General features: G+C 43.6%; 1 protein-coding gene across 2 annotated transcripts in view; it reads right to left on the reverse strand.

The window, feature by feature from the left end:
- Positions 1 to 13,345, reverse strand: part of LOC129698514 (protein NOXP20-like) — a 38,525-nt gene that overhangs the window by 20,042 nt on the left and 5,138 nt on the right. For both annotated transcript variants that reach the window (XM_055637610.1, XM_055637608.1), the window contains exons 2-5: positions 12,314 to 12,655; positions 6,378 to 6,459; positions 5,588 to 5,701; positions 4,138 to 4,235 (exon numbers count right to left, since the gene is read on the reverse strand). In XM_055637610.1, the coding sequence (XP_055493585.1) occupies positions 4,138 to 4,235; positions 5,588 to 5,701; positions 6,378 to 6,459; positions 12,314 to 12,643 (624 nt within the window). In that variant the 5' untranslated portion in view covers positions 12,644 to 12,655. The remainder of the gene's footprint in view (positions 1 to 4,137; positions 4,236 to 5,587; positions 5,702 to 6,377; positions 6,460 to 12,313; positions 12,656 to 13,345) is intronic.

The raw sequence follows: 13,345 nt of genomic DNA on the forward strand, positions 1-13,345 counted from the left end.
GTAAGCCATTAGCCCCTTTGAGCCATTCAATATGATTATGGCTGATCATCTAAAACCAGTAACCCGTTCCTGCTTTTCCCCCATATCCCTTGATTCCTTTAGCCCCAAGAGCTAAATCTAACTCTCTCTTGAAACCATCCAGTGAATTGGCCTCCACTGCCTTCTGTGGCAGAGAATTCCACAGATGCACAACTCCCTGGGTGAAGACATTTTTCCTCATCTCGGTCCTAAATGGCATACGCCTTATTCTTAAACTGTGACCCCTGGTTCTGGGAACTAAAGTGAAACTGAGAGATATTAAACTGAAACTGTGCTCCCAGCACCTTTTGAAAAATGGCAAGGAAAGTTGCTTATGGCATTAAGACCAACATTTAATCACTTAATATCACAAAAAGAATCATTGGGCAGCTATTAACATATTTGTGGGGGCTTGCTGCACACAATTCAACTGCCATGGTTTATATATCTAAATAACGATTACACACCAAACATACAGTGCATTCAGACCCTTTCACTTTTTCCACATTTTGTTTCGTTACAGCCTTATTTTTAAATGGATTCAATACATTTTTTTAATCATTTATCTACACACAATACCGCAGAACGAAGAAGCGAAAACAGATGTTTAGAAATTTTTTCAAATTAAAAAGAAGTAACTGAAATATCACATTTACACGAGTATTCAGACCCTTTGCTATGACACTCAAAATTGAGCTTACATTCATCCTGTTTCCATAGTTTATCCTTGAGATGTTTCTACAACTTGATTTGAGTCCACCAGTGGTAAATTAAATTGATTGGACATGTTTTGGAAAGGCACACACCTGTCTATATAAGGTCCCACAGTTGACAGTGCATATCAGAGCAAAAACCAAGCCATAAAGACGAATAAATTGTCCGTAGACCTCAGACAGGATTGTGTCGAGAAACAGATCTGGGGAAGGGTATAAGACAATTTCTGCAGCAATACAGGTCCAGAAGAGCAGTGGCCTCCGTCATTCTTAAATAGAAGAACTTTGGAACCGCCAGGGCTCTTCATAGAGTTGGCTGCCCAGCGAAACTTAGCAATCGGGGGAGAAGGGCCTTGGTCAGGGAGGTGACCAAGAACCCAATGGTCACTCTGACAGAGCTCCAGAGTTCCTCTGTGGAGATGGGAGAAACTTCCAGAAGGACAACTATATCTGCAGCACTCCACCAATCAGGCCTTTATGGTAGAGTGGCCAGATGGAGCCACTCCTCAGTAAGAGGCACATGACAGCCCGCTTGGAGTTTGCAAAAAGGCACCCAAAGGACTCTCAGACCATGAGAAACAAGATTCCCTGGTCTAATGAAACCAAGATTGAACTCTTTGGCCTGAATGCCAAGCGTCATGTCTTGTGGAAACCAGGCACCGCTCATCACTTGGCCAATACCATACCTACGGTGAAGCACGGTGGTGGCAGCATCATGCTGCGGGGGTCTTTTTCAGCGGCAGGAACAGGAAGACTAATAACTGCTTGAAGTCTGCGATTCATGAACATCACCAGTTGCTGGGTGTCTTCTCTGGTGATGCTCTGACAGGCCTGTATTACAGCCATCTTTAACTTATGCTTTTTTTGGGGGTTAGTACCCTTCAGTTTTCTCTTCAGCATATAAAAGGCATACTCAATTTGGTTCATATCGGGTGACTGACTTGATTGACTCAAGAATTTACCCTTTTTTTAGCTTTGAAAAACTCCTTTGTTGCTTTAGCAGTATGTTTGGGATCATTGTCTTGCTGTAGGATGAACCGCTGGCCAATGTGTTTTGAGGCATTTGTTTGAACTTGAGCAGATAGGATGTGTCTATACACTTCAGAATTCATTATGCTACTACCATCAGCAGTTGTATTATCAATTAAAATAAGTGAGCCAGTACCTTCAGCAGCCATATATGCCCAGGCCATAACACCCCCACCACCGTGTTTCACAGATGAGGTGGTATGTTTTGGATCTTGGGCAGTTCCTTTTCTCCCCCATGCTTTGCTCTTGCCATCACTCTGATATAAGTTAATCTTTGTCTCATCTGTCCACAAGACCTTTTTTCCAGAACTGCAGTTGCTCTTTTAAGTACTTCTTAGTAAACTGTAACCTGGCCATCCTACTATTTTTGCAGCTAACCAGTGGTTTGCATCTTGCAGTGTCGCATCTGTATTTGTTTATGAAGTCTTCCGCGGACAGTGGTCATTGACATATCCACACCTGAAAAGTGTTTCTGATCTGTCGGACAGGTGTTTGGGGATTTTTCTTCATTATAGAGATAATTCTTCTGTCAGCAGCTGTGGAGGTCTTCCTTGGCCTGCCCGTCCCTTTGCGATTAATAAGCTCACCAGTGCTCTCTTTCTACCTAATGATGTTCCAAACAGTTGATTTTGGTAAGCCCAAGGTTTGGCTGGTGTCTCTAACAGTTTTACTCTTGTTTCTCACTCAAAATAGCTTCTTCGACTTTCATTGGCACAATGTTGGTCCTCATGTTGATAAACAGCAATTGAAGTTTCCAAAGGTGATGGAAAGACTGGAGGAAAGACTAGGTGCTGAAAGCTCTCTTATGCCTGCATTAAGGAGGCATTTAAACACACCTGAGCAATTACAGACGCCTGTGAAGCCATGTGTCCCAAACATTATAGTGCCCTGAAATGGGGGTGGGGGGAACTATGTATAAGCACAACTGTAATTTCTACATGGTGAAACCAAAATGCCTTTAATAAAATCTGACAATGTGCACTTTAACCACATGTGCTTTTTTCTATTACAAATCTCAAATTGTGGAGTAGAGGCAAATAAATGGGTCTTTATCATTATGGAGAACACTGTATGTATGCTCGACTTGTTGTTTTAATACCTTCCTTTATTTAACTTGAATGCCTCTCTTTCTCATTGAGTTGCTCTTTCTAAATTTGGATACGTTTCTTCTGATCATTATGAAATAGCTGCTTCAATATGTTGCACTGTTCATCCTCTCACCTTTCCTTTATTCTATTTTCCTAATCCATTCCAGGCAACTATCTTTGTACTATTGTGTTTGCCCTTTTTAAATTGAGGACTTCCTCAAAGTGTATCCAGAATTCTACCATGTTGTAATCACTGCACCCCAAGATATTCTTAACTACAAATCTCCTATCACTCATATCCCTTTAAACATGATTTAAACAAAAACAGTCTGATTTGGAGGAAGTTCTAAAGCAAACCATTATAGAACCTCCCTGAAATAATCCCTCTGATGTACAGCACAAACATCCAAAGCATCCTTGCCAGTTTGATTAATATCACCCATGATGAATGCTGTACTCGTCTCTTTTCCAATATTTCCCCATTTATGCTTTGTCTATTCGAGATGCACCATTTTGGATGCTTCTATCCAGGTCTTCTTTCCCCACAACTCCTTATTTCTACCCAAACCCATAATACATCACGATCCACCCACATCTGCTCACTAACCATCCTGAACGGTTAACTTCCATGTTGGTGCGCCAACATCTTGCGTGTATGCGCGCCGGCATCTTACGTGTATGCACACCAGCATCTCTGCCAGCCTGAAATCTAGACTGGGAACACCATCCAATCAGAGGATGGTGATGTGGGCCTTGCACAGCATTTCGGTCAGGATACAGTTTGTTAAGCTGTGGCCACTGTTATTCAAGTTAGGGTGATGCACAATGTTTGAAGTTCGTTAACAAATTACTGTTTTAGGTAATTACTGTTTTAGGTTGTTGTTATTATGTTTAATACATAACATTCACTACCTGCACTGAAACTTTTGGATTAACAATAGTACACTTGTCTGCCTATTCTTCTTGAATATTAGATTACCTAGAATACTTAATTCGCAATCCTGGTTATGCTGTATTTGCTATTATTTGTGCCATCACCTCTATCTTATTACAAATGTCAGATATATTCAGATAAAATACTTTTTCCATCTGGATTCACATTCTGCCACACACGTTTGCATCTATTTTCCTGCCCCTTCGTGTCATACTTTGACTTTCATTCTCTTTCACGTTGAACGTGTTGACCCATTTTAATAGGTTGAGCAAAACGAAGGCTAGAAACATTATTAAAAATGAGAAATGGCGAGTTAGCTGGCTATCATGTTCATCAAGTATCTGACTTCTCTTACCGTGTTGTGAACAACATTAGAAATGGCTGACAACATGCCACGAGATTCGGCAGTGGGAGAAGAGGGTGACTCATCTGCAGATGGTGCTTCTTGGGTATCTATCCGAGAAATTAAAAATATTTAAAAACAATTATTTGGGAACACAAAGTCACCTAATTAGTGAGAGGTTGAATGTGTTGGCAAAAAACTCCGACCAATTGCTCTGCGCAGGTTTTAAAACTACATCCAGGTACACCAGCTCTGGACACTTTCCGATGGTTCATCCGTGTGAAAGATTTTCTTAAGATTGGCCTCGGTGACCGAGATTACTGTCGCTTGGGGCTGAGGGTCTCGAATTTAACTTACATGTAGACACAAATTTATATTAAAATTTGAACAATCTTATTGTATTTATTTTAGTAAAGATAAGAAAGCACGATAAAAAATCAAATATCTTGTAGAAATTTCCTTTTTACTCTTAGTTCACAAATATCACATAGAAACATAGGAAATAGGTGTAGGTGTAGGCCATTCAGCCCTTCGAGCCTGCACCGCCATTCAATATGATCATGGCTGATCATCCAACTCAGTACCCAGTACCTGCCTTCTCTCCATACCCCTGATCCCTTTAGCCACAAGGGCCACATCTAACTCCCTCTTAAATATAGGCAATGAACTGGCCTCAACTACCTTCTGTGTCAGAGAATTCCACAGATTCGCCACTCTATGTGTGAAAAATGTTTTTCTCATCTCAGTCCTAAAAGACTTCCCCCTTACCCTTGAACTGTGACCCCTTGTTCTGGACTTCCCCAACATCGCGAACAATCTTCCTGAATCTAGCCTGTCCAACCCCTTAAGAATTTTGTAAGTTTCTATAAGATCCCCCCTCAATCTTCTAAATTCTAGCGAGTACAAGCTTTCTTCATATGAAAGTCCTGCCATCCCAGGAATCAGTCTGCTGACCCTTCTCAGTACTCCTTCTATGGCATGAATGTCTTTCCTCAGATTAGGAGACCAAAACTGTACACAATACACCAAGGCCCTGTACAACTGCAGTAGAACCTCCCTGCTCCTATACTCAAATCCTTTTGCCATGAATGCTAACATACCATCACAATCGTTAATCAGTACAAATGAAAGATAATTGGAAAAGTTATACATTTAGAATCTGCACAAAGATAATGGCATTATATTTCATCCAGTTAAATATATTTTACAGATAAAATAAGGTGGGGTAAAAACTTTGAAATAATATTTTTTGTTCTCTCAATAGCACCATGAATTTACCCCGCCCTCCCTGGGAATCATGTAACTGAGGGAGCCTCGTGCTTGGTCTGCACTCAATAGCCTAATGGGATTCACAATACACAGAAAAGGTGGGTGAAAAAGGCATTACGTCATTTGAAGCATTCGCAAAGAAGAAACGATTGCCTTCAGGAACAGAACGGGAAATTTTTATTTTGTCAGTTACCTGATGCAATAGCAACTTCATCTGACTCGGGTAGTTTCATCTCTTCAGATGCTGGGGAACCATGTACTTTGAGCGATGCTTCAGCTTTTCCCTTTACAGTGTTAAGTCCATGACCTGCAATTAGGTATTCAAAACCCAGATTAAAAAACACTAGAATATGAATAATGTAGAAATAACCCACAAAGCTCTGAGGCATGGCTTTCGATAGAACAATTGCCAAATGTCCACATCAACTCTGGTTTTCTGTCCTGTCTTCAAACGCTTTAAACCCATACTGATTGATGCCATCAATCTCAACCAGAGCACTCTCAGATGTAAAGTTCCAGAATTCTAAAGATTTAGAAACTTCCAGAAATTTCTTCTCATCCTATCTTTCTTCTTGCATTTCTACTTATTACATGACTATGACATCACCACCCTTCCCAAACTTTTAGACTCAAGTTGATCAAAACTCTGTCGCAATATAAACCTAGCATTTGATTATTTCAAAGAAAAATTAGTCACTTCCTTTGGAGGACATAATTAAGTGGAAAAGTTTGATTACCCCTCAATTAAAAATCAACAGTTGTTTTGTGTCACCTGCTGTTGCTAGTTCGGAACTGCCTACGTTTTATGCTAAATCACACCGTGTACAAAGAAATTGGGGGCTATTTGAATTCTCATCATTGGGACACATTGCTTAATGTGTAAAGTTACTGTTAATTTGTAAAGTTACTGTTCTTCTCTGGAAACATAGAAATCCAACCGATTCATGTTTTCTTATTGAATGAATAGCAATTATAACACTTACCCACAGTTGCTGTAGCTGTGGAGATCAGTGATTTCCCCCAAGCTCCCCAGGATCCCCAAGTACTTTTATTAGAAATTGAAGCCTGCATAATAGAACAATAGAAAATGGTTATACAATGCAGCATCAGATTTAAAAAAAAATAATCATTTGACATGGCTAAACACTCAATAAAATCCCGCTTTATTACAGGCAAGGTCTTTTTTGCGTATTTCTTGTTTGGGGGACTCTTGTTTGTGCAGTAGGGAAGGTAACTAGGGCACTGGTATTCTCCTCCTGCAGGATGACAATAGACAATAGGTGCAGGAGTAGGCCATTTGGCCCTTCGATGTGATCATGGCTGATCATCCCCAATCAGTACCCCGTTCCTGCCTTCTCCCCATATCCCGACTCTGCTGTTTTTAAGAGCCCTATCTTGCTCTCTCTTGAAAGCATCCCGAGAACCTGCCTCCACCGCCCTCTGAGGCAGATAATTCCACACTCACCACTCTCTGTGAGAAAAAGTGTTTCCTCGTCACCGTTCTAAATGGCTTACTCCTTATTTTTAAACTATGGCCCTTGGTTCTGGACTCCCCCAACATCGGGAACATGTTTCCTACCTCTAGCGTGTCCAAGCCCTTAACAATCTTATATGTTTCAATGAGATACCCTCTCATCCTTCTAAACTCCAGTGTACAAGCCCAGCTGCTCCATTCTCTCAGCATATGACAGTCCCACCATCCCGGGAATTAACCTTGTAAAACCTACGCTGCACTCCCTCAATAGCACGAATGTCCTTCCTCAAATTAGGGGACCAAAACTGCACACAATGCTCCAGGTGCGGTCTCACTAGGGTTCTGTACAACTGCAGAAGGACCTCTTTGCTCCTAGTTTCGATTCCTCTTGTTATAAAGGCCAACATGCCATTCGCTTTCTTCACTGCCTGCTGTACCTGCATTCTTACTTTCAAAGACTGATGTACAAGGACCCCTAGATCCCGTTGTACTTCCCCTTTTCCCAACTTGACGCCATTTAGATAGTAATCGGCCTTCCTGTTTTTGCTACTTAAGTGGATAACATCACATTTATCCGCATTAAACTTCATCTGCCATACATCTGCCCACTCCCCCAACTTGTCCAAGTCACCCTGCATTCTCCTACCATCCTCTTCACAGTTCACACTGCCACCCAGCTTTGTGTCATCTGCAAATTTGCTAACGTTACTTTGAATCCCTTCATCCAAATCATTGATATATATTGTAAATAGCTGCGGTACCAGCATCGAGCCTTGCAGTACCCCACTAGTCACTGCCTGCTATTCTGAAAGGGACCCGTTAATCCCTACTCTTTGTTTCCTGTCTGCCAACCACTTCTCTATCCATGTCAGCACTCTACCCCCAATACCATGTGCCCTAATTTTGCCCACTAATCTCCTATGTGGAACATTATCAAATGCTTTCTGAAAGTTCAGGTACACTACATCCACTGGCTCTCCCTGGTCCATTTTCCTAGTTACATCTTCAAAAAAATCCAGAAGATTAGTTATGCATGATTTCCCCTTCGTAAATCCATGCGGACTTGGACTGATCCTGTTACGGCTGGAGCGGCGTTTCCTCAGGGGACCGGCCAGAACCACAGCTTTGGCGGCGGCAGAGCGCTGGAGCGCTATCGCGGAGCGGGCGATGCCTTGCCCGTGTTGCCGCGCTGGAACTCCGGAAAGCTGAGACCGGCGATTTGAACATCGCGGAGCTGCGGGTTTGTGGAACGGGAAGCCGCGGGTGGCGGCGCTGACTTTAACATCGGGAGCCTGGGATCGCTCACCGAGATCGCCAGTGGTGGAGCTCCATCCAGCGCGGCCTGTCGGCTTCGGAAGCCGCGGTCTCCGGTAAGGAAGCGGCCGTTCCAGGTATCCCAAGCCGCTGAGAGGATTCTCCCGACGCCGGAGCACCATCATCCGGCGAGAATGGCCTGGAACATCGGGCCTCCGTAAAGGCAACTGCAGAGGCCTCAATAGGCCTGACTATGGGTGGACATAGGGATGGGGACTGGACTTTGTGCCTTCCCTCATAATGGGAATCATTGTGGGGGGATGTTTTTTATGTTTAAATTTCTTTATTACTATTATGTTGTCTTCTTTTTTATGTGCTGCAATGGCAATACGCATTTCACTAATGTGACTAATAAAGAACCTTTGAACCTTTACTGCTATCCAAATGTGCGGCTATCTCATCTTTTATAATTGACTCCAGCATCTTCCCCACCACCGATGTCAGGCTGACTGGTCTATAATTCCCTGTTTTCTCTCTCCCGCCTTTCTTAAAAAGTGGGATAACTTAGCTACCCTCCAATCCACAGGAACTGATCCTGAGTCTATGGAAAATTATCACCAATGCATCCACGATTTCTAGAGCCACTTCCTTATGTATCCTGGGATGCAGACCATCAGGCCCTGGGGATTTATCAGCCTTCAGTCCCATCAGTCTATCCAACACCATTTCCTGCCTAATGTGGATTTCCTTCAGTTCCTCTGTCACCCCAGATCCTCTGGCCACTACTATATCAGGAAGATTGTTTGTGTCCTCCTTACTGAAGACAGATCCAAAGTACCTGCTCAACTCATCTGCCATTTCCTTGTTCCCCATAATAAATTCACCTTTTTTGGTCTTCAAGGGTCCAACTTGGCGGCGCGACTCACCCGTTGCAGCGGCCCCTACAGCCTGTCTGTCTTTTTTTTTAATTTTTTGTCTAGTTAAATGTAGTGCTTGGTGTTTTTTAATAGTATTTTTAAATGTGTAAATGTGGGGGGCGGGGGGGGGGGGAGGGGGAAACTGTTTAAATCTCTTCCCTGTCCGGGAGACCCGACTTTTTCCCTGTCGGGTCTCGGCTGTCGTTGGGGCCTAGCACCGTGGAGCAGCCTCCAACCTGAACGACCCGGGGGCTCCAGTCCCGGAGACTGCGGAGCTGCGGATCTGCGGACTCACCATCGTCGGGGGTGGCCGGCCTCGGAGCGTGGGGAGCGGCGGTGACTCGCTGCTGCGACTCGACTCCTGGGGCTCGGAGGCTCCAGCAACGCAGCCGCAGGTCTGGTGGACTGTGACATCGGGAGCTCGCGGGTCTGGGAGGAGAGAGAGAGACCGCTTCCCGGAGCTCCCGCAACGCGACTTCTCCAGCCGGTGTCACGGGGTTGGAACAACCCGGACCGGGACAGTACATCACCCGGCACGGCTTCATGGCCGTGGGACTCACCATCGCCCGTGGGGGTTCCAACCTTGGACTTTCAGACCGGGAGCGGGGCCGTAAATCGCCCCGCGCGGCCTAAAATGGCCGTGGGACTCATCATCGCCCGCCTGGGGCTTGGACATCGGGAGAGACACGGAGAACAGGGGAGAGAAAAGAAAAGACTTGCCTTCCATCACAGTGGCTTCACTGTGATGGATGTTTGTGTGAATTTAATTATGTGTATGTCTGTAAGACAGTGTCTTTGTTTGTATGGCTGTGGAAACAACATTTCGTTTGAGTCTCACTGGGGCTCAAATGATAATAAATTTGTATTGTATTGTATTGTAACTTTGGTCTTAACTATTTTTCTCTTCTTCACATACCTAAAGAAGCTTTTACTATCCTGCTTTAGATTCTTGGCTAGCTTACCTTGTGAGAATGTGAGAAGTATGGGGAAACCTCTATTGTCCCTGAAGATTACACCGGTGGGGAAAGTGCACCCAGCTGCACTCCTCACTAATCATGTGAGGGACCTGAAACTGTAGCTGGACAACCTCAGGATTATCTGGGAGACAGAGGGCTTCATAGACAGGAGTAACCCCTGCATTCCCTCCCTCTCCATCCCTCCCCCACCTAAGTCACACCAGCCTTTCGTTCTCGCCATCAAACAGCTAACAATGGCCTTCCTTTATCATTATTTTTTATTTTTATATAAGATTTTTGCATATCTTTCATTCATTTGTTCTATCTCTACATCATCGCCTACATCTCTCATGTCTTTCAGTTTGAAGAAGGGGCTCAACCTGAAATGTCACCCATTCCGTCACTCCAGAGATGCTGCCTGTCCTACTGAGTTACTCCAGCAATTTGTGTCTATCGACGAGTTATAGTGAGATGGTCACACACAAGGTGCAGGCAGAAAGGAGATGGGTGACCACCAAGAAATGGAATAGGTAAAGAGTTCAGGAATGCCTGTGGCAATTCCCCAAGAAAACAGGCAATGCTTTACTTGTGACAGTGTGCGCTTGTAGTGTATGGGCACTATAAAGCCAAACATCTTTTTTTTTTTCTTTCTGGCCATATGACATGTTTATTAATTATGCATATTTACAAAAGAGCACTGAAAATAGGTATACCTTTTGCATATTTCAACAGGGTGTGTGTGAAATAACTGCTCAGAGAGCAACAGCCATCAGGTCACAGTGGAAGCTCATTAGTTCAGAATATAGTCTAGGAATTCTAGGATGGCCTCCCTGGTGCCAGAGTCCAGGATGCCTTGGAGAGGCTATAGAACCTTTTCAAGGAGGGCGACAGCCACAAATTGCAGGATAATTGGCTTCTCTAAATTGTCAATAGTGCGCAAGGAGTGGATGAGAAATTCGGATAACGTAAAATTAGCAATAACAAGTGATCGATAGTCAGCGTGAACACAAAAGGGCCTATTTCCACTGTATCAGCAGACTGAAATTGGCTTCCTGGTGGCAAGCAGATGGTGTTGGTGAAAGTTTGTTTTTCAGACTAGTGGCCTGTGATGTGTTATGCCTACAGGTATAGGGTCCATAACTGTGTGTCATCTATGTCAGTGATTTGAATGAGAATGTACAAGGCATTATTCGTAAGTTTGCAGATGACATTAAACTAGGTGGCAGTGAAGATGTTATCAAGAACTGCAGCAGGATATTGACTAGTTGGACAAATGAGCTGAGGAATGGGAAATGTTTTAATTTAGGCGAGAGTAAAGTGTTGCATTTTGGAAAGTCAAACGAGGCCAGGCCCTTTACAGTGAATGGTAGGATCTTGATAAATGTTGTAGAGCAGAGGGATCTAGGAGTACAAATACATATTTCCCTGAAAGGGCATTGCAGGCTGATAGGATGGTTAAGATTACTTTTGGAATGCTAGCCATCAATCAGGAATATTGTATTCCATTTTGAACACCCTGCTATTGATGCTATTATGCTGGAAAGAGTGCAGAAATGATTTACAAATATGTTGACAGGACTTGACAGCCTTTGGTAGAGGGTGTGAGTAGGCAGTTTAGGATTTTATTCCTCGGAGTACAGTAGGTTAAATGGTGATCTTATAGCGGAGCATAAAATCAGAATAGATAAAGTGAATGCTAAGTTTTTTTTTCTAGCATAGCTGTATTAAGTACTGCAGGCCAAACTTTAAGGTGAGAGGAGAAAGAAATAACAGGAGCTTGACAGACAACCTCTCAGCAAAGAGGATGGTGGCTATATGGAATGAGCTGTAAGAGGCATTTGGACGTACAAATTCCCTTCCTTAGAACTGTTCATTATCTGACCAGTTTGCAAGTGTGAATTGCAGCCACTAACTGGGTCCCCTCAGTTCAAAAGATGCCTGCAGCCCCACAGCAGCCTGCAAACTTATACTGCTGTACTCCGAAATACTCATTCATATGTACAGGCTGCTGATAAGTCAGGTGTTCATGAGGTGGGGAGGACTTGTAACCTGATCACATACTAAATGCAAATGTTACACCAATGATTTATTTAAACACTTGCTCAATTATCTAACTATAAGATAACAGGCAGAAGCTCAGTTTAGATAATATTCAGTCATCAGCAATTAGCTTATGGCATCATTAAATTTGCTGCCCATGGGCACAATAAACTTCAATTATAGAGTGTCCTGACCAGAATCTAGCTCTAACGCCCAAGTATTGAGAGCTGTTTTCTATTCTGATCATTCATAATTTACTCTTTGAATGCATCACATACCTCAGTGAAATTTTCCTCTGCTGATATATGTGTATCCAACATCTGATTTCTGTTGGAATCTGTGTCAAGACATATAAGCTCATTATTCTCAGCAGATGTGATGTTAATTGCTTCTTCAGTGGACGATGGATCTTTTAATGTAGCCTCTTCTTCTAGACCACTCTGATTGTCAATTGGCACAAGACCACGGTCATGCTCCAAAGAATCGTTCAATTGAGAGGATATGACATCAGTTGAAATTTCTGCACAATTTTCATGTGGTGCACTGGACCCATCTTCAATAGATATATTTTCTACCGCAACCGAAATGTCGTCCTCTGCCTCATACATCGTCAATCATATCTATCAAATAAAATATTCATTATTGCCACATATTTATTCTCATCATTACACTCTCAAACAAACGTTTAAGGCATTCAAACAACGCGATCCCCTTTCTAGCTGGAGTAGCACTGAAGTTTCAAATCAATGTCTCATTGGCCAAATCTGACACCTGGGAACATTTGCCTGGACCCACAGAAAATGATACAATGATACAATTTATTTGTTGTCATTTGAACCTCTTTGAGGTTCAAACAAAATTTGGTTTCTGCAGTCATACAAACAAGTAGAAGAACCAAGACACAACACAATTTACACAACCATCCATCACAGCGAATCTCCTCCTCGCTGTGATGGAAGGCAAAGTCTTATCTCTCCCCTGCACTCCCCATTCTCCTCCCGATGTCAGAGTCAAAGCCCCCGGCGGGCGATGGTAAGTGTCCCGAGGCCATTGAAGCCGCGCTGGGCGATGCAAGGCCACGCTCCGGGTCTTGGTGTTGGAGCCCCCGGCAGGCGCTATCAAGTCCCACGGCCATTTATAGCCACGCCGGGCGATGTAAGGCCCCACTCCAGGTCATCCTCAACCCCGCAACTCAGGCGGGAGAAGTCGCCGTTGCGGAAGCCCCGAAAAGCGGTCTCCCACCAGGGACCCGCGGGCTGCCGGTATTACTGTCCACCAGACCTGCGGCTGGAGCCTTCGAATCTCTGGGG

The sequence above is a fragment of the Leucoraja erinacea genome, chromosome 1 (genome assembly GCF_028641065.1).
Source record: "Leucoraja erinacea ecotype New England chromosome 1, Leri_hhj_1, whole genome shotgun sequence".
Lineage (NCBI taxonomy): Eukaryota > Metazoa > Chordata > Chondrichthyes > Rajiformes > Rajidae > Leucoraja > Leucoraja erinaceus.